The 26856-nt window shown below is 38.6% G+C and overlaps 1 protein-coding gene across 5 annotated transcripts in view; it reads right to left on the bottom strand.

Moving 5' to 3' along the window:
- LOC101168163 (regulator of G-protein signaling 6) overlaps positions 1-26856 on the bottom strand; it is a 45775-nt gene that overhangs the window by 7456 nt on the left and 11463 nt on the right. For all 5 annotated transcript variants that reach the window (XM_020713386.3, XM_020713387.3, XM_011490433.4 and 2 more), the window contains exons 3-10: positions 10400-10499; positions 9705-9755; positions 9524-9630; positions 6721-6772; positions 6301-6365; positions 1246-1322; positions 564-645; positions 252-326 (exon numbers count right to left, since the gene is read on the bottom strand). In XM_020713386.3, coding sequence (XP_020569045.1) covers positions 252-326; positions 564-645; positions 1246-1322; positions 6301-6365; positions 6721-6772; positions 9524-9630; positions 9705-9755; positions 10400-10499 — 609 coding nt within the window. The remainder of the gene's footprint in view (positions 1-251; positions 327-563; positions 646-1245; positions 1323-6300; positions 6366-6720; positions 6773-9523; positions 9631-9704; positions 9756-10399; positions 10500-26856) is intronic.

Below are 26856 nucleotides of genomic sequence, written 5' to 3'. Positions count from 1 at the left end.
TGAATGCTTGTGTGAAACATATCTTTTTCTAAGTAAGTACTTGCTGCATGGACAGATCCTTTTACTACTTTCAAGTAAAAGATTAGTGAGTTATTTCTATTTTTAGTTTACATTTTTATTGAAGTGCTTTAGGACAAAAACATCAAATTAGGCTTTTACTTTTGTTTACTACCATTAATAAAGGAAATGGGAGGGATTCTTGTAGAGTTGTTGCAAACAAATGTGAAGCAGTTTTTGTCTTCTGCTCTCACCTTCTTCACCCTGTGAGGGTTTTTCTCTCTCCGGCACTTACGGATGTCCATCTCTGTGGTGTTGACACACCCCGGCTGTGAGAGGAATCAGAAAATAATGCATGATTCTGGCTCAGATACATTTCATTCAGTGTGCTCAAAGACATCAAAACAGAAAGGTAACTGGCCTGAAATCTTAAAGGTTTTTAGGTGAAACATGTTTTTTTTTTTTTAGCTTTACATGTCAACGCTGTCTTTTTACCAAACAAACTTTTTTCTTTTTTTAATTTTAAAGTTTTGCAGGGGTGAATCATGCAGTCATTTCTTTTTTACCACTGGTCGATGAACGTCCCAGAACGCCCTCTCCTGGCTGTCAAGGATCTTCCTCTCTGCCTTATCCTTCTTTCTGTCAAGCCTGCAAGCAGAGGAAACAGCCTGCTCATACAAAGAGCACCCACTGGCGAAATATCAGGTCAAACAGATCCCTGAATTTACAAACACTTTCCCTCTGTTGCAGCCAGCTCAGGCCACAAAGCAAAGAGAAAGAGCAGCAGGTCTTGATCTGTGCGATGTCTTCTGTTGAGGTCAGGCTCTTGCATAACTGAGAGAACTGAAGAGGCTATACGGATAAAAAGCGAAGCTTCTTCTATCTAGATCAACCTTTTAAAAGACCATTTGCTCTGAAGAACTGAGAACATGAATCCTGTGATTCATCACTGACATTTACTAACAGCTACCCTGATGCAAAAGACCTCTCTGCTTCCTGCTTGAACCTTAACATCAACAAAATAATATACATTAAAATGATGGCATTTTTATCCTAAAGACAAAAGTGGATAAATGTGTCTGAACTGAGAAATAAAAAGCATGCATCATATTGTGTTTACACAACCCAACCACCTGATGGCAGTGTCACAAAACAGTCAGACTGATGAGAAAAGTGTTAAACCTACAAAAACTTGGATTCAAGGATCTCAAAACAAAGTTGATTTAGCATCTTTGGTGTATAACTCACTTGACTTGAGCCTCTGCTTGCATGAAGATAAATTCCCACTTTCTGGCAAAAGCCCTCTGTAGCCTGGCAAGATTCTCCTGAACAAGACAGTTAAAGGGTTTTAATACTTTTAAAATAACATATATGTACCCTTACAATATGATACAGGGAAATGGAAAAATATTTTTACCCCAAAGGTGACTTCAAAAAAAATTGCTCTACTGTTTAAATTTAGGATTTTAACAATGTTCTCATTGAAAAGTATTTTTGGACTTTGTTTTCTGTCTGCAGAAGTAAGTGCAAGGTTCTGAGCACTCTGAGCTGTTTTTGGATAAAATTAATTAATATTGCCATGTTTAAAAATTAGAAATGAATTTGCTTATGTTTGTCTATTCCTATGTTTTCCATTTTTATCTAAAATGGTTTTTTTTATCCAAAATTGACTTGCATTTTTAGAAAAAATGAATTTCTGATATTGTGTGACTTTGTTACAATCCTGACTACATCTAATCATTCTGACCTACTTTAGATGATAATACCTTCCCTGTAAATCTATTAAATTCCAATTATAACCTCTGTCCCACAATTGATACATTTAGGTTTATGGCATGTAACAAAATAAGGCATTAACTGGTTCAGACATTTGCCACATGGACAGAAACTTATATAATCTATTGCTTGTCAGCAGCAGATACATACTGTACTTTCTTGAACTTGTTCAAAGAAACTGTTTTTGAAATGAAAACAATACATCTGCCTGAGTGGATAAAAGACACTTTGTGACTTGGGGATCAGATTACTGCAGGGCACTAAATATCGCCATATGTCCCCACAGTCTCAGCAGACTCTGCCTGCACCGGCACAGACTACAAACAAGCATAACTGTTCACCACAATGTTCTTGGAAAAGCATGGTGCTGTACTCTGATAAAATGTGCTAAAAGTGTTAATGATATAAAGATGTTGATTTGGATATTGTTTAGAATGGATTTAAATCAACTTAAATCCAATCTGAACAATATCTAAAATCCAAAATAAAGTAACAACTCAACCAGAAATAGATTAGAATTTTAATTTAAGGGCATTTCTCGGATTTGTATATTCAGGCATCCACAAGCTTTTGTGTGTGTCCACAGAAATGGATTGGCAGCAGGTAAACTGGTTCTGAATAGTTGGTTGAATGCTGTAAAGCATTCAACCCTTTGTTTTCCTGTTTCTCTTTATTTATTCTTTATTACGCTCATCTTCCGCCGTTTTTCGGCACTTAACTCCTTCTACAGTTTTTAACCGATTTTTACCATTCAACTTTTAAAATGTTCAGCTCTTTCAGCTAATTATTGCTATGACTTTTGGTACTTTTAATCCTTGTACTTTTTAAGATATTCCAGTTTTTCCGGGAATTTTTGCCCTATTAAAATGCATTGGGAAGTTATGGTGCACAAGGTTGCCGGATCGACTCCCAGTTCGGACCCTTAATATTTTTTCTACCATTTTACTTTTAAAATGTTCAAATCTTTCAACTTATTACAGTTATTACTTTTGGCTTTTGAAATACTTCAACTTTTTAAGATATTCCAGGATTTTTGCTCCATTAAAATACACAGGGAATCCTTGTGCCTAACTTCTTTTACAGTTTTTTACCTACTTTAACCATTTTACTTTTAAAATGTTGAGCTCTTTCAACTTATTACAGTGATTACTTTTGGTCATTCAAATCATTGAACTTTTTAAGATATTCCAGGATTTTCCAGGATTTTTTGCTCCATTAAAATACACAGGGAATCCTTGTGCTTAACTTCTTTTACAGGTTTTTACCTACTTTAACCATTGTACTAACCATTCCTTTCCTTCAAATCTTCAAATTTTCAACAATTCAGCCATTTTTTCAACAATTTAGGGCCTTGTTTAACTCCTTTTACAATTTTTGTACCTACACAATTTTTTTACCACCACTTTTGGTCCTTCAAATCCTTTGACCTTTCAAAAGTGAAAATTTTCGTTCGTTTTTTCCACGTAAAAAACGAACTGTGGCATGAAATCGTTTCAACTCAGCTTCTCCCAATAAGACTATATACGACAAGCTTGATTAATAGATACCGGCTGCAATGTGTCGTCACAGAAATGTTAGCTCAATGGCTTAGAAAGTGGTCTTACAATACTGAGGTTCTGAGTTCGAATCCAGCATCTGACTTTTTCTGCATGTTTTTTTACCTTGCCTTTCTTGATGAAATTCAGTTCCACTAACTCAATTATATTTCGTTACATGGAAGAAATTTCTTTGAGGTGGGGTTACTCATAAGCTTTGACGTTTCAATGTATGTTAGAAAAAACAGTGGGAGCAAATCTAAGTTAGTTTTGATGTATTTTTTATTTTCCTCCTCGTAGCTGGAAGCTGCAGTTCAAACATGTGCTTCAGCCATTTTGTGAACAAGCGTCGCCCACGGCCGCTAAGGCTCATGGGAAGTGTTGATTCCCAAACCATGAGTTAGGTGGCTGTTACGAGAATTGACTATCATGTTGTTACGCCACACGTTAGTTGTTCAAAGACAATAAAATGCTGTGTCATCCAGCTATCTAGCTGATGATCAGCACAGCTCTCAATTATACATGGATGAGTATGCTAAGATTCATGACCCATGCAAAGTTGAGAGAATTAGTCATGAGGTTGAACATAAGACAGAATGCCCCTTTCTGGAGGAAGTGACCGTACTTTCACTGTCAAATTCTTAGTGCTTTGGAATATTACATCAAAGTTTGAAATCATTATGGGATGGAAACTGCATGGCAGCCATTTTGTGTTTTTCAAATTTGAAACTGTAGTTTCTTTCAACCAATATAACTTCCACATACTTGTAGGTAGAGACACAGTTCAAACATTGAAATGTTCGCAAGGCTTTGGACTTCAATATAAGGCTCAAAACTATTATGGGATGGCAACACCACCTAGAGTTTGGTGGCCATTTTGTGCCAAAATGTGAGGCAATTTTATACTTCTTCAAACTTTCACCTATTTTAATCATTCTACTATTACAATGTTCAACCCTGTCAGCTTATTCCTTTCAGCTACTACTTTTGGTCTTTCAAATCTTTGAACTTTTCAAGATATTCCAGGATTTTCCAGGATTTTTGCTCCATTAAATTACATAGGGAATTCTTGTGCTTAACCTCTTTTACAGGTTTTCACCTATTTTAACCATTTTACTTCTAAAATTTTGAGCTCTTTCAGCTCATTATTGCTATGACTTTTGGTCATTCAAATCATTGAACTTTTTAAGATATTCCAGGATTTTCCAGGAATTTTGCTCCATTTAAACACAAGGATGATCCTTGAAAACCTTTTTTGTTTTAACCATTGTAACTTCAACATGCTTTCAGCTAGAGACACCGTTCAAACATTGAAATGTTCACAAGGCTTTGGACTTCAAAATGAGGCTCAAAACTATTATGGGATGGCAACACCACCTAGAGTTTGGTGGCCATTTTGTGCCAAAATGTGAGGCAATTTTAAACTTCTTCAAACTTTCACCTATTTTAATCATTCTACTATTACAATGTTCAACCGTGTCAGCTTATTCCTTTCAGCTACTACTTTTGGTCTTTCAAATCTTTGAACTTTTCAAGATATTCCAGGATTTTCCAGGATTTTTGCTCCATTAAATTACATAGGGAATTCTTGTGCTTAACCTCTTTTACAGGTTTTCACCTATTTTAACCATTTTACTTCTAAAATTTTGAGCTCCTTCAGCTCAGTTCAGCCATTCCTTTTACAAATTAAGTTTTCTTTCAGCAATACAGCATTCAACCCTGCATTTTCTTCTGGAAATGCAGCTCCTTCTAGTTACAGTTCTAATGTGTGTGTGTTCAAATCATGGCCTTGTTAATGCTTCCTTCAGACACTTACCCCTATTGCCCTAGCATAAGGATAGTGTGGGCTAAATATAGAGCAAAAACACTGACTTCAGATAAAGAAAGTGCAGTGTGAGTGTAGTTTAATGTGGAAAATGGCTGACTAAAATGACTGAAGTGCTATGGAAATGTAGTTCATTTCACATAAATTGGAACACTTTGGAAGCTCATTTTCTTCAAGCGCTTTTACCACGGTGTATTGACCAATGTGTTGCAGGATTTTAAAAAGACTGGACCTGTGAAGCATCAGTTCAGAAAAAGCTCATTTTTGGTTGCCCTTTATTTCTTGATTTTTCCATGCATCTTTACATATTTTAATGTCCACATTTTCTGTAAATGTGCAAAAAAAACATGTAGCTGTGTTTGACTGTTTTTTTATGCGTTACCAAAAAGGTTGGGAGTTAGTGTTGATGCCATAATGTTTGTCTTAACGTCTTTAGTGTACTGACGGACTGATCTCTGACTCTGTCTCTCTTAATGTACCTTATAGTTCGGTGCGCCTTAAATATCACATAAGTTAAAAAAAAATGGACCATTCATTGATTGTGTGCTTTATGCAGTGTGTCCTCTAGTGCAGAAGATGCGTCTAATTAGATTGTAACATTTTACTGTTGTGTTGCAGAAACCTTTTACAGCATCCTATAATTCATAGTACAGGATATGCATCGACAATGGCTAGAACAGGGTGAAAAAAACAACAAGTTCAAGTTAGCAAAAAGCAGTCAAAAGCTAAAAGCAAGCACCAGATAAACCTTGTCCTGTTCACCAGTTTGCCCCACTTTATTTCCAAATGTATTGTTAACAATTTTGCATCTTCAGTTCCGTCTCATGATGATATAATGTCTGACCTCACTGCAAAGAAAAACTGCCAACCGACAGTAAGAGCAATGACGCCTGGAGGCGCAGAGTGACCCCAATAGGAAAGAAAGGAAGTCAACTGGACAACAGTTGGAGGTGCTTGTTAAATATCAAAATGTTGGTGGTGTTTAAAAGCGAGGAGATCAGAACAACAGTAATGCTCCTCTCAGGACTGCATCGATCTGCGGATATTGAGCGAAACAGACGACTTTATGTTAACGTTTTTGGAAACTAGGAAATAGCTGCCATTGAACAACGCAGAAGCAGTACTTATAGGGAACCAGACAAAACAGCAAAAGCTCATTTTACTTACTGCTTCATAGTCGGCAAGTTCAAGCCTGGCTTTGTTCTGCATGGTGCGCTTACAAAGGTAAATGGCTGCAGGGAGAAAGAGAGAACCACGTAAAGACAGTAAGCAAAGGATGAATAATTGCAACAGTTTTCTCAGTTCTTTGTTTCTTTTGCAAAACATCAGAATTTCTGCTAACAGAGCAAGTAGAGTCTGTGTTGGGCAGTATAGTCGAAACTGGCCAAATTCATGTCTGTCCCTACATGATTCTCTCATGTAGATGTTACTCCGGCCAGATACTTTACAGGGAATGGGTCCTGGGATCAATATTCAATGTCAACAGCAGATGTCAACAGCAGTGTTAGCTACAGTTCAGCTCAAGAAAAAAAAAGCCGATCTGAAATCATTACAGAGATCTTTGCTGGCTTCGACTAATAAACTCACCATAGTCTGTGTTCTCAGGTTCCCAACAGTTTGAAGGCCAGAAGTAGGGAGACTGTTAAAAACAGAAGGAACATTTTAATTCAAACAGATTTTATTTCTATTTTTTGACTGATAAAAAAAAAAAAAACTCATGTTGTAGTTTTCCTTTCACATTCTTCTACATTTATCATTCTTTGAAAGCCAAATACGTTTGATATACAAAACACTTATGTTCCACTCAAATCATATTTTAATAGGTTTTTAAACTGTTCTCAGTGTTCTTTTAATTAGGATTATGCCGTTTGTATCCTAAATCAAAAAACATATGTAGTTTTCCAGGACATTAATTTCTGCTGAGCGGCAGTGATTCCTAAGAAATTCGTCTCTGAGTTTGGGCAGGACTATTGGCAGGGAGCAATCCCGCCCCCCCTTCCTTTCCCAATTGCTGAGAACCTTTGATCTGATTCTGATTCAAAACTATTTAAATAAAGAAATACTCAGAAATTTCCTCCATCATCAGAAAAATGCAACAAGAACATTTTTCATCAGAGAGGAGATCTATAACAAGCTTTGGTTTTTATTTTATTTTGTTTAGCTTCAGTTTCTAGTAAAACCATTTCCATTTGGTTTATTTCTTTCAAGGACATTCAGAATCCTTATTGTTAAGAAAGGCTTGACTGAAAATTGAAGCCGGCCAAAGGAGCGAAGTACAGCTGCACACTGGATGTTCGGTTGTAATGTTTCTCAAAGAACTTTGACACACATCTGGTGCTGCTCAGAAGGAGCCTCATCATCATTAAGAAGTGAGTTATTGGCTTTTAATGACTGCAGAGTTGTTTGTCACTCTCAAAGCATGTAGAGTATATCATACAGCAGCAACTGCTGTTTATTTCTTTCCGGCATTGCTGTGGCTGTAAAATGATTTTTTTTTCTTGTTGTTTTGCACTAATTCATTTAAGAGGAGTAGTTTCACGAACAAAACTCAGTGGAAAGCTGGATTTCTCAAGAAACTGGTGTTCAAATCAGTAACAAGCCAGGAGTCTGCTGAAAAAAAAGGTGGTAGGTGTGGCTTGCACATTCTGAGTGACATGAAACTATGATTTGGATCATTGAGGGTCAACACACTGGTAAAGAAACTTTCTTTTGACTGAACATAAATATAAATCAGTTTGTCAATTTATGATTTGTAATAGTAAAGGTTTTTAATAAAAAAAAAAATTAAAAATCACTTTTCTGCTTCACAAACAGAGAGAATAAGATACATATGGCTCAGGCGGTTGATCAGGTCGGCCAATGATCGAAGGGTACCAATGATCCCCACTCCCCCCAACCATTTGTCGTTGTGTGCTTGGGCAAGACACTTCACCCTTCCTGCCTCCAGTGTAGCTTCACTGGTGTGTGAATGTGTATAAATGTCCCGGTGATGGTCTGTGGTCAGCCTCTGTGAGCCTACACCAGGGTAGCTGTGGCTACATCACTAACTTACCAAGTGTGAATAAAGAGTGAAGGAATAATGGACACATTGTAAGCGCTTTGAGCGTCTGGAAAAGCGCAGATAAATCTAATCCATTATATAAGACAGTAATGGTGGATAAAGCAAACCTCTGTGTTTTCTTTTATATCCCGGATATTCTGTGGTGCGCTGACAGAATGGTAAACTCGTTGCCAGGTTTGCTAAACGATGATTAAGTTAAGCTAAAAGTTTTATCCAAACTGTTTTTCTCATATGCTGATGAGGTAACATGCAGATGCAGGTTACACGTATATCTGCAGAGCAAGCCAATGAAAATACAGCCAGCACAGTGAGTCCTTGAAAAGGTAGCCAATGGTAGCCTGTCTTCCTGTAAGGATGGAACACAAACAGACTGAAAATAATGAATAATATTAGATAAAACTACTTCATTATTTTTCTGGCAAACAAAAAAATATTCCATCATTTATCATGCTGTCTTCATAATAGAACAGAATTAGAATTTCCCACCCAAATGGAGAAATTTCCAGATTGGGGCACGACAAAAAGAAAATGAAGGTAATTTAGGCTCAGAGAAGAAAAAGATAACTTCCATTGGGGTATACTAAAAAATGCAATACAGTGACAAACTGAGGACGACAGTCAGTGGCTGTTAAATGTGGGTCTACTACCAGTCTAGCATCTATTTTTAGTGCCACTGTTTTTTGCAGTTCTGCCATGCAGATTGGCAAAAACACGCATGATTCACTGTGGACTCTTTTCAAAAGGTTCTGGTGACGTGGGCCTATTGCGGCAACATCACAGGGAATATTTTTAGCCCCCCCACCAAACGGAATGAGCTGGCTGCCCTCACTACGCATGCACCACAATGCCGTTTAATCTGGAGCATAGCAGGCGGAAATGAGTGTGCTCGTGGACTGAGGGGGGAACGAGGAGCAGTGACAGGGAAAAGTGCAGCGCCAGCGTACGGTCGGCTCAGAGATTTCCCGTTGGGTGGGGGGTCAGCTCACTTAAACTAGCTTGCAAGATTAGCATAATCTCAGTAGTAGTTGGGAATTGTCATGGAGCTATCTCCACCTGACATATGTCAGAGTTGAGGCTGGAGAAGATGGAGTGTGAACGAAGACACCTCCATACGAGTTGCGCTGCCGACCTGTGCGCCATCTTCTCGCTCCACTGCACCGTCCCGCAAGGAAACAAAGTATCGACCTTGATGTGATGAGTAATAGGCTTAGGAGGGATTGTTCTTCTTAGCATCATGCAGTAAATACATCCCACTGGTAAACTCCCATCATCTCATCATTCCACACTTCTAACAGATATCAAGGGTGGTCTCTTTGGATCTCTCTGTACCTGAAAGCGGTAAAGGGTTCCATCATCCTTCAGAGTCAGAACGTGGTCAGATATGGGGAAAATGTAGCCGTGGGCTGCGATGAGACTCCCGAGGTGGATGGCTTCAGCTGGTGACACACGAGCAACATTTGAAAATGCCTGAAAGCTGCACATGTATGGACAGATTTCTCAGTAGGGTTACCTGGATCCTCGATGGAGAGGTTTTTTATCAGCCACTGAACAATGTCTGCACCTGTTCAAAGAAAGACACTGGTCAGAATTGGCGTCGCAGTCACAACCCTGCAAGTGTTTTGACCAAAGCTGAAATATATAGACACGAATAGGCCTTGGAGTGGTCTTTGTGATTCATCTAGCGCTGAAAGCTTCAGGTCAAAGCTGCCAAAGCTGTCAAAGCAGAGTAGGTGTCTTAATATAAAGTATTGTTGACAGCTCTGACGTTTTTCTTCCTCTCTCTGTGCTCAGGCAGGAGGATTTGACCCCGTCTCTGAAGCAGTGTGGAGGAGTAACACAGGCTTTAAAAAAAATAAAAATGTGGGTGCAACTCCCTTTTTTCATTTTCATATAGGCACCAGCCAAAAAGAAGTGCAGTTTGTAGACAAAAATACACACAGAGAGACAAAAAGGACAGACATCATCAAACCACAGGCCGTTTTCTTGATGGCCAAGGACTTGTCAGGGAAAACATAATCCGTCCTATTTGCAGCAGTTTCACGGAAGGTCAAACCTGTTTTAGAGCTTCTGACTTTTTAGTTATTGTTGAATCTTTTGACTTGTCCGTTCAATAAAAAAACTATCAGAAACAAAAGATGGCAAAGAAAGACCACAATGAGGGCTCACATGCATCTACAAATAGTTGCTTTTCACTCAAATACAAACCAGAAACGACACTTGGGATCTTTGAGAGGAAGCTTTTGACAGTTCGGATGGCTACACCTCCAGCCTTCTCATCTTGTATTCGCGTTATGATGTCTTCAATCTGTGGAGGAGGACAGTCAGAGTTTGCTTAGACACATAGCATACTTTCAGCATCAAAGATTACACATTCAGAGTAAAGCAACATGCACCAACGGAAACAACAATTGTATTTGTTCTCAGTTCAGGCATCAACGTTTAATTACATTTCTTTTTTTTGTCGAGCAAACAAACGACTTTTTTTAAAGGTTATGCCACATTTAAAATAAAACATGTTACAATATTAAAGCTTCTTTCTTTATTTACTTCTTTTATTATAATGATTGTTGCTATTTTTGACAAAACATTAAAATTTTGGAAAAAACGAATAATCTAAAATCTCAATACTGTTTGTCTCAGCATTTATAAGTACTGCTCATATATAAAAATAAAAGGTTTCAAATATGTACCAAAGAAATAATCAAACACAGAATAGATTACACATTGGAAGCTGTCATGTTCACTTCCACTGTGCTGAAACAGCTTGAAGCAGAGCATCTTCATCTAAATATTCTGTGTTGATGCGGATGTGTAGTGACATCCTGTAAGACATTCCACTATATCTTACAGAGAAAATATGGTTTGGGTCAAATATTTAACATAAGGAACAGTTAAACCCAAACGCAACCTGTTTGAGGTGACTTATTACAAGGTTTTTAATAAGAAATAAAAGGTGACAGTTTTTCCCTAAAGCGAAAACGAACATCGCACCTTTAGCCCAACATGTCACACGTTAGTTAGCTGCCTGAAACTATGTTATAGCCTGCAACAGCTTACACAACAACACAAATAGAGTTTCAGAATGACCTTTTTAATTAAGTTTATATAATTCAATATATACTACAAAAGGTTTTCATCTCCACACGAGCACATGCATAGTTACTAAAGGGTGTCATGGGTTATTTAACACTGCTGGCCTCAGAATAGCCTAAAAAGCAGGAGCACTTAGATGCTAACACAGACACATGCAGTTACAGTATGAGAAAGCCGCTTACTTTTTGAGCTGTGTACATTCTATTTCCCACTCTGTTCATCCATCATTTAACATGAAAACCTTTCACTGAGACAGGCTCAAAAATTACCCGTTTGCTTTAGAAAACCATCATGTGACTGTTTCGTCTTTCAGCGGGCTTTCTGAATAACTTTGCTTCAAAGTAATATGTTTTATTACAAGTTTAGCAAAAACATTTTTTTGTTTATGATTTACGTGAAGACATTTCACGAAGAAGGAAAAATTAAGGTGGCAGACAATTTAATCACACATGGGATGGGACTATTGGCTTATGAATACCAGAGCAGTCGTTTTATTCATTTAAAAATTAAGGGGAAGTAATAAACTATTCTGTGAAACGATTCATCCAGTTTATGACCAAACCTAATTAACTTGTAAAAAAAATGGAGTTTCTATTTTTTTTTTTACAATCTATTTTAATACATTTGATGGACTCCCATTTTTATGAAGTCCAATTTCAAGCTGAAACACACTTTTTGGCCTTTTGATTTCTGAAGCCTTTTTGATGTTTATTGTTTTTTTTTTATTATTCACAACAACTCAGGGGGGGGGGGGGGGGGGGGGTCCTTAATCAGTTTTCCTAATTTCAATTTAAACTTAACACATAACTACACGCACACTTACACTATTGTTGGCATTGATGATTCTCTTAAATTGAAACTGCTGGCTCAACTGTGTAAAGCCAAGCACGTCAAAGAACTGACAAATAAAATCATTTGTTTTGGAATTCTGACGTTTTTAAGTTCTTTGATGAAATTTTGCATTATATTTTTCTCTGAAATATGAATAGTATCAAATATGAGCCGTTGGGTGATTTGGTGAGTTTTTGATCAAAATAATGTTATCCTAAGATGCAAAACTGCTGGCATGAGTGTTCAAGAGAAAAAGAACCGAACTTAGGCCTAACCAATGTCTCAACTTTGATCCAAACATTTGTAACATGGTGTAACTGTATTGTAAAGAATGGAATAGCAACAAATTATTCTCACCAAAAAGGTTTGAAAATTAGCTAAACTTGTGTTTTTGAGGTTTCATTGAAGTAGCCATTTTGAAATTATCAGGAAAAGCCCTTCTGCTGCTCCTAGTGGAACGATGATGAACTACAGGGCAGATAACATGGACCAAGTCATGTAAGGGTTTTTAGGGAAAGTTTGATCATGCTAATGAGATTATTGCATGGATCAGAGATCATATGAATGGTTAAAAGGTTTGGAGATGCCGCCGTATAAAAACCACCCATTAAAGTTTTTTTAAGGAAAGGAAATATTTGGAACTTCCCGGATTGCATCAAGCTTGTAAATAAAAGGATATGTTGAAAGTTATTGAAAATAAAACGCAGCGCCTCCCTACTTGGTTAATTTGCATAAAAGCCTGGAATAAGGAGGTTTTATAATCCAAATGACCAAATGAGAACAGATTAAACTGCAGCTCACTGTGGCAAAAACAACATGGAAAAAAGGGCACTTTCATAAGAAGGCACTCCAATAACATTTTACATTCACACTTGTAATTTTTTTAAGAACATGGTGTGTTGTATTGACAAAAAAATTTGCTGCAAAAATAACTAACATGTCATGAAGAGAATCATTCTTTAGTTTGCCAAAGGTAAGATATTAACATATTTATGTATATCCTCTGAAAAGCTTAAGAATAGCATAACGAAGCTCCTTTAATGCAATGCTTGAATATATTTTTATGGAATTGTATTATTTGCAATTTTAAACAAATAAATATCAAAAGTAAGGTGAAACAACAAATGTTGTTAGTGTTGTGAAAACTTTAATGAATTTACATGTTTACTTTACTGTCCTCAAAATGCGGCTGGATGGCTCAGTTGGACTCAAACGTTTATAGAATTTAACACCATAAATTAAAGTTTTCACTGACCTGCTGCACACAGTTTTGGAATTATGCATTTAGTTCTTTACAAAAAAAAAGAAAAAACACTTGCATTCATCCTGTTGTGAAAAATTTCGGAACTTCTTTTTTTATCCTCACCTTGACATTCGTCACTTTTATGACGAAGCCTGAACTCTTTTAGCTATGAATTAGAGAAGCCTGATGAGTGCTGAATCATTGATGCTGAACCATTGATGGCACTATTACTGCTCCATCCATCTTCCAACAGCAGCAGTCTCATTTCTGAAGACTGTGGCTGGTCTTTAATAGCCTTATCTCTGGCCAATTTTGGGGAAAATATGGGGCCCACTTTTCAACTAATATGAAGAATAAATGTATTCAGCTGCAGTCAGCTTACTCCAGGTTTTATATTTATTCACTGGATAAAAATGTCACCAATGTTTTGACTGCCGCTACCGACTTCATAAAAACTCAATTACAGAAGTAAGACTTTAGATGGTCTTTTCATGCAGATGCAAAGTCTCCATTAAGCTGAAAAAAGATTTTTTTAAAAAGTTCCTTTCACCCTGCTGCTGCGTAAGCTTTGGGTGGATGAAAAGGGTCAACGCACGGCCTTGAACCAGCTTCAAACTGCAGATTTGTATGCTTCAATTTACAAACACACAGGCCAGTGTTAGTGAAAGTTCTCTTAAGTTTGTCTGATAATCTTTTTTGGAGCACAGAGGCGAGAGGCTGTTATCACACGCAGGCAGCGGTGTTCAGTTCTCAGAAACCCTCCACCACAAGTCCACCACACCATTAACTTGTACAAGCAGAAGATAGAACATGCACTTGCTGTAGTTGTGCCAAGTGTTTCATGTCTGTTCTCACTCTATATGGAGATAATGAGTGTGCACCAACACAGGGCAGGGCTTAGCATCACATGAGAACAAAAAGATTTAAGCTTTTACCCCACGTTGTGTTTTGATGGGGAGGTGGGGGCTTCTTCAGAAATAGATCAAACTCTTCTCCCTATAAAGTTGTTGTGCTTTCATGTTATTCGGCACGAAGAGTTCCTCTTTAAAGACCGACGTCCTTGAATTTTAGCAAAAGCAGGCTTGAAATAACAATGTAGCAAGTCTAAAAAACAGGTCCCCTTCCAACACACACACATATATGTTGTAGCAGCACAGTTGAGGCAATTCTCCAGAGTACACGTTCAATAATTCATTCTGAGGCACTCTGTCAAGCTTATTGTGAAAGATTCCTAATTATCCTGCCACACAATTTTCTTGCTTCTGTAGTCTGATTTATGGGTGATAAAAATGTGTTTTGCTGTAAATTTATGGAGCATGTTTATGAATCATTCATAAGCTTCACCAGGGAGGACAATTACCTTTGATTGTATAATGGTGGTAGAGAAAATGGGTTGTTGTCTGTTCTATTCTCTGCCAGTCCCTTTGCTAGACCTCTCTTGTTTCACATTAAGAACGATCCTGCAAAGTTAGCAGTACTTGCAAAAGCTTGTCTGGGATGTTGTCAAGCACCTTCATGCATGAAAAAATTAAGATAAGGAATTTACTCAGAGCTTATGGTGTCAAAATAATTTTTCAACCAGGAAGTATAACGACTCGATCTCTGAGGCCCCGCTTTATTTTAATCTAGAGTCTGCACAGTGAACAGTAAACTGCTAACAAAATGAAACCAAATGCAAACTTTAGAAATAAAACAGCAGACTCTGAAAAATGTTTTTTTTCCCACCTTCTGTTAAAGAATGTTGGGTTTCAGAAAAAAAAACTGCAAACTCTAACAAGCGTTTTATGTGCTAAAAGATTAAAACACTAGGAAGAATTCTGCAATATAGGTTGAGATCTTTACAGTTGATGACTAAAACAGTTTTCTGCTGACTATCATTTTACATGCTCAAGTTGAAAACACAGGTTGATAATAATAAAATTTGTTTAGATTTTTCTTCCAACATTTCTGAAGTTTGTTTAGCTGGTGTCATGTGAGTCTTCATGTAATTCCAGAATGCGTGTAGAGTTTCTGTTTTTATGCATTCATTTCAAATTCAGGACCACAACTTCCTTTTTGATCTCTTTTGAAGAAACTTCCCTAAAGTACACAGCCTGTCGCACTCATCCCAGTGTCATTTTGACCTCTGTGCCACACTGGCTGCATAATTAAGTGAGTTCCAGCTGGTGTATGATGCCCTGAGGACTTAGGTGAGAATAAAGCCTCCTGCTTGAAGGAGCCTTGGCCCCCCACCCTTCTTCTCTTGTCTTTCCCGCTCTATCATCACCATGTAACTCTCTTAGCATGCCAAGTCATGATGAAGGAGCTGTGAGGGGCTCTCTGCTGGATGTGACACACTAAGGGGATACAGACTGGAAAAGCCCTGCCAAATACGTGTGATGGCTGGAAACATGCATGGACTACTTGGAGATGTGTGAATGAATCACATTTGCACCCCCCACCCTGCACGTTAACATTTGAGCATAATCTGCATATGAACTGTGACGCAGATACACTCACTGGCCACTTAAATAGGTGCTGCTAGTACAGGGTTGGACCCCCTTTTGAATTCAGAGCTACCTTAACTCAATGTGGCATAGATTCAACAAGGTTCTGGAAACATTCCTCAGAGAGTTTGGTCCATATTAACGTGACAGCATCACACAGTTGCTGCAAAAATGTCGGCTGAACATCCATGACGCCAATCTCCCGTTCACCCTAAAGGTGATCTGTTGGGTTGAGATCTGGTGACTGTGGAGGCCATTTGAGTACAGTGAACTCACTGTCATGTTCAAGTCTCAGATGGTTCCAGATTTATGACATGGCGCCTGATCCTGCGGGAAGTAACCACCAGAAGATGGTACACTGTGGTCACAAAGGGATGGACATGGTCAGCAACAATACTCAGGTAGACTGTAGTGTTCCAACAATGCTCAGTTGGTTCTAAGGGTCCCAAAGTGTGCCAATAAAATATTCCCCCCACCATCACCAGCCTCAACTGTTGATACAAGGCAGGATGAATCTATGGTTTTATGTTGTTGATGCTACCATCTGAATGTCCCAGCAGAAATGGAGACTCATCAGACCAGACGTTTTTCCAATCTTCTATTGTCCAGTTTTGGTGAGCCTTGTAGCCCCAGTTACCTGTTCTTAGCTGACAGTAGTGGGACCCAGTGTGGTCTTTTGCTCCTGAAGCCCATCTGCCTCAAGGTTGTATATGTTGTGCGTTCAGAGATGTTCTTCTGCAGACCTTGATTGTAACCAGTGGTTCTTTGAGTTCCTGTTGCCTTTCTATCAGCCGGAACCAGTCTGACCATTTTGGCCTGACGTCTGGCATCAACAAGGCATTTCCACCCACAGAACTGCAGCTCATGGAATATTTTCTCTTTTTCTGACCATTGTCTGTAAACCCTAGAGATGGTTGTGCGTTAAAATCCCAGTAGATCAGCCGTTTCTTAAATACTCAGACCAGCCCGTCTTCTACCAACAACCATGCAGCATTTAAAAGTCACGTAAATCACCTTTTTTCCCCCATTCTGATGCTCAGTTTGAACTGCAGCAGATTGTCTTGACTGTATCTTAATGCCTTAATGCATTGAGTTGCTGCCATGTGATTGGCTGATTAGAAATTTGCTTGAACGAGCAGTTGGACAGGTGAGCCTGGTAAAGTGGCCAGCGAGTGAAGTTTTATTTCGTTTATAAAGAAGCATTTTGAATTACTTTCTGTACGAATTGTGCTATACAAATAAACTTGCCTTGCCTTTAGGATTTATAATCTCCTCTGTAATGTCCTGCTTGGAGAGGATTTTCCTTTGTTTTGACGACTCAAATAATTTCTCATATCTCTGAACTGGATGTCAACAGAAATTACAGTGTGAAAATACCTGCACATTATCACATCTTCTGATAGGTGACACAGAATCCAATCAGCTTGCAAGATTGAAGTCATAAATAACTTGGATTTGTTTTTTTTAGTTGGGGCATCAGATTTATATGAGATATTTAAATACATGACAGACAGCATCATTGTTATCAGTTCGAATGATTTGCATCAGAATGGAATTCCATCTGCAGCACAGCAGCACAGGCCAGAATTCACCCTTTATCTCAACTTTGTGATAAAGGCAACCGTGGATCCTGAGATGTCCATTATGGACCAAGTGGCTCCTTTTGAAAAACCAGAGCCACACTCTAGTTAAAGTGTTGATGTGGATGTTTGTCACTTGTTGAGGCCAGTTTAAAAAATTCCCTATGGAAACAAATGACTGTGAGAGCTTGCGTCAATTTAGATTTGCCATCTCCAAGGCAACACAAGCGCCATGATGGGCTGAGCAATTAAAAGTTTGGCTCCAGCCCTGGGCAGCATGCCAGCCTGACTAAATTACAGTTTTTCTTTACACAGAAGGGCTAATCTTGTTTTTAGTGCTTCTGTTTCAGGGGAAGAATGAGCAAGCTCCTTGAAAGCTTCTCAGTTTTAGAGGAAAATCAAAGGTTCTACACTTTCAAAAGTCTTGTGAACAATATGCAAATGTGTAAACTGCCATGCAAAGAAGAGACGAGTTTAAGCCCGCCCTCAGACCACAGTGTGACTCATCAGGTCACCTTTCTGTGGATGAGACTCAAGCAGAATAGGAAAAAAAAAATCCTCTCTGCTCTTGTAAATGTTTGTTGTTGGATACTCTACAGGTTGCTAAGGACATGAGTGCAGAGAAAACAGGAGGGGATATTTTAGAACGAGGGACTGTCAGAAAAGATGCTTGTCGGTGGATTCGCATCACTCTAGGTTGTTTCTATGATGAGTTTGACTCTGTCATGCATTGAAACCATTGTTGCTCAAAACTGAGCCTTGGTCAGAGCAGCAGCCGGCCACAAAAGGTCATTTCTGTGTGGGAGAGAACTGCATTACCTGAGGGTAATTCATTGTTAAAAAAAATAAAATAAAAAATAGAAGGATTTTGCACCAGCAATTCACTCGTATACTCTTGGAGTTCAAATTGTTTCAGCCTTTAATATTCACACTTCAGATTATCTGTATATCTGCAACACACTGTATCGGATTAGATCCTTATGTGACACAGTGTTTTCTATTATTACTTTTTGGCATTTCTAATAATGTTATATTAAAAACAAACTCTTAGGGAAAGTATTGGAATATTTGTGTAAACACAGTGATTGGCCTGAGTCTGTCCTTGTTTCTATGGCAACCACTCTCACCAATCAGGAGTGAGCTTGTTGGAAGTCCTCAAACCTAACACTTGAGAGAGGGAGAATCTGTCAATCAAACGTTTTGAATGCTTTTATCGAGGCCTCTGATTGGTCAGTTAATAACCTAAATAACTTACAGTAAAGACACATATCATGAAGAAAATTAAGATTAGCAAGAACATGTTTTAAAAAAAGGATCAGAGAAAGAATAGTTATTCTGAAAAATTGATGATAGCTGTTTATTTCTCTATAAAAGTGTATGGGATTTTGGTTTCTTAGAGCCAGTGGGTACATCCTGTTTGGAATGCCAGGTGGGAGGGGTCACTCATTCCAGTTTTCAAATACATTTAATGGGGAAGACGCAACAACTCAACAACTGATGATGGTCAAAAAATACAAAGTTGAACTGCCAGTGAGTACAGAGGAAAGTTAAATTAATGCTTTTTGAAGTCCTACTGCAATCCTCTTTTTATCTATTTTGGAAGCGTTCCCAGTGGTCTTTTGATTATAACTGTGCCATTTTTAGGCAAAATTAAATTTAAAAAAACGTGTCGTTTTCCAGGACCTAGTTTCTGCAGAGCAGCAGTAGTTCATCAGAAAGTTGTCTCTGAGTTGTTGACGGGACTGTTGTTGAGGGGGTAGCCTTCTCCCACTTCCCATCCATTTGTTTACATGCTCTCCCACTTACAGCCCCTCACAAGCCCAACCTAATATTACTGGTGCATTAAAAATGGTGAGCAATTCGGAGCTCTATCATGAAGGAATGAATGAATGAATGAATGAATGAATGTATGTATGAATGAATGAATGAATGAATGAATGAATGAATGAATGAATGAATGAATGAATGAATGAATGAATACAGAAATACACACACATTTCAAAGTTGACTGAGGTCCTTGCAGCCGTGACCTCGGCACACCTTGCTTAGCGTGCAGACATGAGATCCACAATATGGGTGTGTGTGACGGGTGGGTGTGTGGGTGGGTGTGTGGGTGTGTGTGTGTGTGTGTGGGGGTTATTGGTGACAAAAAAAAGTTGTATCTCAATGCGTATAATGTGTACAGACAAAAGAAAAAACGATACCATTTAAAACAGAAGCACATATGCAGAAAACGGGGCACAAGAACATGTTAAAAACACAGTTTTCACACGTTCTGACATCTTGATTGTAGTTCTTTCACCATGAGTTGCACAAAAAAAGTAAAATATAACACAAATTTCGTTGTTTTTTTTAATCATGGTTTGCCGTTTAGGAATTTTAGGTCTATAAAAATCTATTTTAGCCATAAATCTGATTTATATTTGAAAAAGGCACTGTCTGGAAAAGCCTCTTCAAAAGACAGAGGCAAGAATAATAACACCTCAAACTGATGATTCATCTGTAAATAAATGTTTTTGCCATTTTTAGCACTTCAACTTCTGATCTCTATCTCTATTAAGTAAGGAAATTGCTCTGCAGGAAATGAGTCCGAGGTGATAAATCCTCTGGACCATCTGTCCATCTTTGATGTCTGCTTCGTCCCCTGACATGCCGGTCCTGCCGGCCCCTTTCCTTGAGGTCTGCTGGTAATTGGGTTAGAGAGGGAGAGGAGAGAAGCATCGCTGGGCTCCAGTTTGCCTCATCTCTCAGCGGGCCCACATGCTGTATCTTGATGTTCTGGAGACCAGCTCTGTCTTTGCAGAGTCTGCTCATCTGTCAGAGGAAAAGGGAGAACCCTGAAGGTGCTGAAGGGAGGGGAGGGGGTGGTCGATGTCATATTTGAGAATTCAAAGATCCTCTCGCAGATATACAGAAGAAAGGTCTGCGACACACATTCAAATGTGACATTTTTCTCTGCTCTTTGATCCGTGTCCTTTGAAATGATGTGTGATGTTTGATTTTCCTCAAACGTCCACTCAAACGTCCTCCGAAACTTGAAAGATCTTCAAGTTGCCCGTCAATCATAGCACATGCCTGGCAGCTGAATCTGCATGTTTGTGTGAAGCAGCATGTTGCAGCCAGATGATGCATAACATCATAATCAGCTTAGCCTTTTTCAAACACGCTTTTCTAAATGTTATTTTGTCTCTCTTTTTATGTCATGATTCTTTAGCACCATCTGCTCTTAATTCCTCCTCCCCGGCGACAGACAGCAAGTTACAATCTGCTGCACATTTTTCCAAGGATTCAGTTTCTCTGCTCCTCTACGCTCGCAAGCAATCAATGCTAAGAGAGGCCCTTGACCTTTAAAGATGCATGGATTTTCTGTCATGGTGCTGGTGTGGACGAGGATTTTTACAGCTCTGCTGCATATCATTAAGCTCCATCCCTCCTCCCTTCCCCTCTGCTGTTGTACTACCGTCGCCCACACGCAGCTGTTACTGCAGAACCCATGCTCCCTGTACCTGTGCAGACTCATCTCACCAGTAGGATTTAGCAGAAAAAGGCAGATCTCTGATCTTTATGCACTTGCACACTACCAATTGCTATTAGGCAGCAGATGAGGCGCAGAATTTTTTTAAATGCATAACTTTAAGTCTAATAAGAAACTGGGGATATAACCCTGTTTTCACCAAATGATGGATTTTTAATGCAGCCAACAAAACCTTTCTTCCAACTTGCACTTAAAAGGTTATGAAATTTGAGCATCTGGGCCAGCGTGTGGAGGAAAAAAAATCTCATCTTGCTGTGCCACGGGGCATCAAACCGTGCCACACTCCTGTAATATGGTTTTCTGCACTGAGTCCCTGCAGGGAAGGCTCCTCTCCCTGACAGAGACCTGCAGACACGTCTGCCTCCGTTAACCCGCCTCCACCACACACACTTGTTTAATCTCTAACAACTCGCAGTGAAAATGGGAAAGATCTAAGGTGTCCAGGTTTGCAGGAGGGAAGTCTTAAAGCTCTGCTGCGAGGGCTGAATCGATGGATAGTATAGATATAATGCTACAGTGGATGTCTTCCATTGCATTAAATCTTTACTTACAGCTGATTGATTATTTACAGAGGGAATCGATCGGTTTTTAATGCATTGTCAGAAGATAACACAAATCTGGTGTTGTTTTACCTTAGGGGTGCAAGAAATCCACTATCACGTGCTGAAAGTACCTCAATGGTTATTTTTGTACCAGATATTAAGCAGCTTTTCCTTTAAAAAGTGTTCATCTATTTTGATTTAATATTGTTTGAGGGGATTTTTGAATAAATTGCTCTTGTCTCTTTTCTTCACAGCTGGATTGTATCTGAGTGTGACAGCAAGCTGTTATTTGAGCAACAAATTATGGCCTGCCCCCAAGTGGCTTATGGGACATCTGACTTGTCCTATTGTTTTCTGCACAATCAAATTCATGGAAGGCATTCATTTTTAGGTGGGAGATGATAAAAGCAATCATTACTATGAGAGAATTTACAAAAACCTTTCAATCAAAATGCATCATTACTGTACATCTGAGTAATTTCACTAGAAGGCCTCTGATTGGACTACATTTTGTCATTTTTCTTAAAGAAATGTTCTAATTTTACCTACATTTGTTTAACTATCAGAAGAAACACTTTCTCATCTGAAGCATTGATTTTCTTTTTTTCTCTGCCATTATTTTGTGCACTGTGGAAGCTCTGAATATTATAAAATGTAACATTTTTGCATTCATTTATTTCTTTATTTGTGTGTTTTTTTTTCCTTTTTTGTTTGCACATTTTTTTGGCTGTGATGGGAGGTCTCAAATTGTGTCATTTCCTTGGAGTGAATCATCTATTAATGAACTAATGACGTTTTATCAAGTGAGTTGATAAAAAGTTCCTAAGAAAGAGTTTTTTTCAGCTTTTCAGTTTCATTGATTATTTATTCTTTTGTTTTGTTTGATTAAAAAACTATAATAATATGCTCTTGAAGATTTTTTAGACCATTAGAAAACTATGAAATGCTTCAAATTGTAATCTGCTGCTTCTGAGTGAAACCAAACATCAACAAAAACCCTCGGTGTGAAATGATGGCTACAAGCATCGCTGACTTTTTACAGTTGGACACGTTTTTTAAATGGTTTTTGATTTTGGTGCAAACGAACTGCCGCGGGAAACTGCGACATGCTTCATTCTGAGCAAGAGGAGCGTATTAGGTTTTATCCTCATGCTGAGAACTTAAGTGAGAGATTTAGAGCTTAAATCTTTATGCTCGGGGAATGCCCTCACCACACATATATCTCTGCTGAAACTTTCAGCACATTATATTACACACTTCACTTCTGTTTGACAATACTTTAAACCTGTAAAGTCCTCTACACCAAAGAATTGACGGAAATATTTCTTTCGGAATTAAACTGTTTTTGAAATACTTTCATTAAACCCACAAAAAAAATTGTTGTTTTTTTTTAAAACAAAATATAGATAGTATTGATCTGTTGGGTGATTTGGGACGTTTGTTTAAGATGCAGCAATATTGACATGAATGTTCAGGAAAAAAGCATCTTATGACTCGTTTCCACTGAGCAGTATGGTCAAGTATTTTGAGCGTTTCCATTAAGCAGGACCAAACCCTACCATTTTTGGGACCCCGTTGGTTGTAGGTCCATAGAAGAATGGAAGGGACCGGTTAGGGCGGACCTACTGTTAGAACCCGTTGATTGGTTAAAGGTCATTACAACATAAGAAAACGCCAAGAACACGGCTTTATTCCTCTTCGCCGCCCGCAATATTCTCTCAAACAGCATTAAATGACTTGTAAATATGAAGTACCAAAAGTCAAGCAGAAAAAATGAGCTGCTGCTCCATGGTTGTTGTTGTTGTTGTTGTTAGCTTCACCCCTCATGCACCACGACGGTCCAACTTTGAGTTGAAACGCTCACCTGAATTGCCTGGACCATTATAAACTGGACCATACCAGAACGTACCACTCAGTTGAAATGAGGCTTTAACTACCCACTGTCTCAAATTTGATACACACATATTTTTATGAACATGGTTTAACTGTTTTAGAAAGAATTAACCATCAACAAATGCAGCATTCTTTCAATACAGCAAGTAGTCATTTAACAAAAAATAGTTATTCTCACCATTAAGTCTGAACTTTTCCTGCCAAAAGTATCTGAGATTTCACCATAGAAATATAAAAAATGTTCAGAGCAGAAAAAGCCTTTCTACTGCCCCTAGTGGAATGATGATGAACTACAGGGCAAGAAACACGGGCAAAAATTATTTTTTTTAACAAACCGTTGATCACACTAATGAGAAAGGGACCTCAGAAAAATGGATGTGTCAAACATGATATAAATGATTATTGTCAGAAGTCAGAGCTCTGTCTCCCCCTCTCTCCTGTCTCTCCTGAGTTGTAAACACACTGCATCTCCCAGCAAGCCCAGCGCACAGTTTCTGGATGCCACACACCTGACTTTCACTTGCAATCACTCACAGTTTACTTAAGGACAGTACTGAGCCTCACTCACTCACACGCAAAGTTTTGTTTGTGCCACTCTGCCTGCATCACTGAGCATTATATCCAGACCTGATCTTCTGATTTTCTGACCCTGTTTTGTCTCTGACTCTGTTTGCCTGCCACAAATCTTGCCTGGATCCTGACAACCCCTGTCTCTTCTCTGATGCTCCCATGGTCGTTATTGACCCCTGTCTGACCCTGATTTAGCTTAGTGGCCTTTTAGCTGAGCTAATAAACCTGCTGCATTTGGAACCAGCCATCTGTCTGCTTTGGGACAAATTTTGAGTTAAAAATTGTAGATTTTCCAAAATGGAAAGTTTAGCTTTGAGTTCCAAGAAAAGGAAAAAAAATAGGGTAACTCCAAAAGAAAAGTCTTTCAAAGCTGAAAAATAAGTTTTGTTTTGTGGTGAATTATGCATATGGATACTGTTCAGTCGAAACATAAGTACTGCCCATAACATCCTTATTTCTTTTTTAATTTTACTTTATTATCTTTCCAAGAAAAGAACACAAACCAGCACAGCACAGCAGATATCTAACTAGTTGAAGGTGCACACAAAATCTAGGTTAGAACATGTTGGGACATTTTCTTAAAGCAGTCACTAAATACTTGGGAATACTAAATACTTCCTCCTTTTCTCGAGGAAGGTGATCCAGATAAGGCTGCCACGTCTTGTAGGTAATGTCGGAGTCACCCTTTAACAGGGCACTGAGGCGTTCCATTGGAAAAACGTTAAAAGTCTCTTTGTAGCTCCTTAGGAACATTTTGCCAAAATCTGGAGATCAAATGACACTGCCAAACACAGTTATAGTAAGTTTTAACAGTGTTTTTACACTTTATACAGAGAGGTGAGCGTTGTAGTTAAATCCTATGTAAAACCTGCGGAGTATATTGAGTCTTGTAAATGTGTTTTTTTTTGCCGACACCAAAGCTATTGACCAAGTTTTGACATCAAGTTCAATCCCCAAATCTGCCTCAAAACGATACCTAGATTTCTCACTTGTGAGAGGATTCGATGCCAATAACTGTGCATAACAGAGAGAAAGGAATTTCTTCTTGGAGGTAGCATTTTCCTTAAATTTAAGAAAAAGACATTTCTACTGGATGAAGGATTGGTTGGTCACTTGGGAAAGAGAAGGAGGTCTGAACAAAGTGTCTCACCTAGGGAAACCCCAAAAATCTCTGTGTGATATTTTGAATTTGTCCAAAAGACAGATAATCACCTTTTTAGAATAAGTTGCAAACATGTTTTAAACCCTTATCATGCCATTTGTCAAATATCCTAGAATCCAAGCCCAGGGAGAATGCTTCATTTTTATTAAGGGGCTGAATAGCACTGAAAATGTTTTTAGAACCATTTGATTCCAAAATTCTTTTTTTTTAAATACTGCATCCTAACAAAACTTTACTACATTAGTTCTAGTTATTAAACTATATTTTCCAGTAGTGCATAAAGTTGGTCTGAATTGACTGAAACAGTCAGAAAAGTTTTTGTTTTTTGTGTTGGATGAACTCTGCAGAGTCTGTAGTGCCTTTTTTAACCTGTAAAACCCTTGCAGCCAATCAGAGTGAAGCTGAACCTCTTTGTTGACGGATGTCACACAAAAACCAACACCAGAGGACTGTTGCTTCATTCATCAACGTTCCGCTGCAATACTCAAGCCAGCCCGTGCTGGCTGTGGAAACTTAATCACACAGTCATGAATGTGGATTTTCTGATTCCTTCCAGATGCACCTTCTAAGCGTGGGAATAACCATGTTATCTTCTTGTGGTGATGCCACCCAAATGCACAATAATTACTGCCTCGGCCTCTCTGGGCACCACAAGATTGATTTTGATGATTATAACATGCTTAAAAGCTTCCGTACTCTCTTCCTACTTCCTTTTTCACTAATGAAGGCCAATTTCCAACTAAAGCAAATGCAGTGTTGTTGAATCAAAGCCTGGATGTATTGGAGTGTCTAAATGAATTAAGCTCATGCTGCCTGACACTTCTTAAGCTCCCAGATGCAAAGGGGGGGGGGGCGGTGGAGTTAATAATGGTTTGATGCTCGGCGCTTATGTGCACACAACAGTGTGCATAATACACAATAAACTTCAATGGAAACGGATCTGAGGTTAGATCGTGCCTTTAGAGCAGAAAAGCATTTTCCAGCCTTCAACAATCAAATCCCACACATCCTGAGCAGAGATGAGCATTTTCCGTTAGCAAGCTTCTTTTATTTTGCACTCAATTAAATTAAAACGGTAAGATCTTTATCACGGGTGGGATCTTTAGCAGCTATAACAGAACAAAAAAAAATAAAAAACAAGCGATTCCATGGTTTGATTCACTTTTAATAGGAATCGGTCCCAAAAAAAAGCTGAAAAAATACTATCCAACCTCTCCGACTAGTAATTTGAAATCCTCATGAGTAAGGAAATAACAGTGTCATTTATGACAAATCGCTTGTTTGGACCTTTATGACTCTGGCTGCGACTGAACCGCAAGGACGCTTGTCCAATTATTTTTTTAATTTTAGGGACACCGGTGACAGCGAGGTTAACAGAGAAATGCCAAGAGGCTGGGTTACTGAGTCAGAGAGGTCTGAAATGAACCGAACGAAGGGAAATGTGAAGCAGGGGACACCAGTCGTTCTGAGGGAAAGAAAGCAGACGGCCCGGTCTGTCCTCTAAGCCATGTTTAGTCACAACAGCCAGCTGGGGTGATTAACATTCAGGCCCCGGGTGACTAATTCCCGCTTCTGTTTGAACCCAGAGACAATAACAACTACGCCGCTCCGGTTACAGACACTCCTGAATCACCTGCATTTAACGGTGCAGAGACGCCACTCCGTACTTCTCTAAGTAGGTTCTTTATTTATCCGACATTTACTTTTCATATCACATAGGACAACTT

The sequence above is a fragment of the Oryzias latipes genome, chromosome 22 (genome assembly GCF_053564925.1).
Source record: "Oryzias latipes strain Hd-rR chromosome 22, Olatipes_Hd-rR_3.1".
NCBI lineage: Eukaryota > Metazoa > Chordata > Actinopteri > Beloniformes > Adrianichthyidae > Oryzias > Oryzias latipes.
This window is presented reverse-complemented; position numbering and strand designations above follow the sequence as displayed.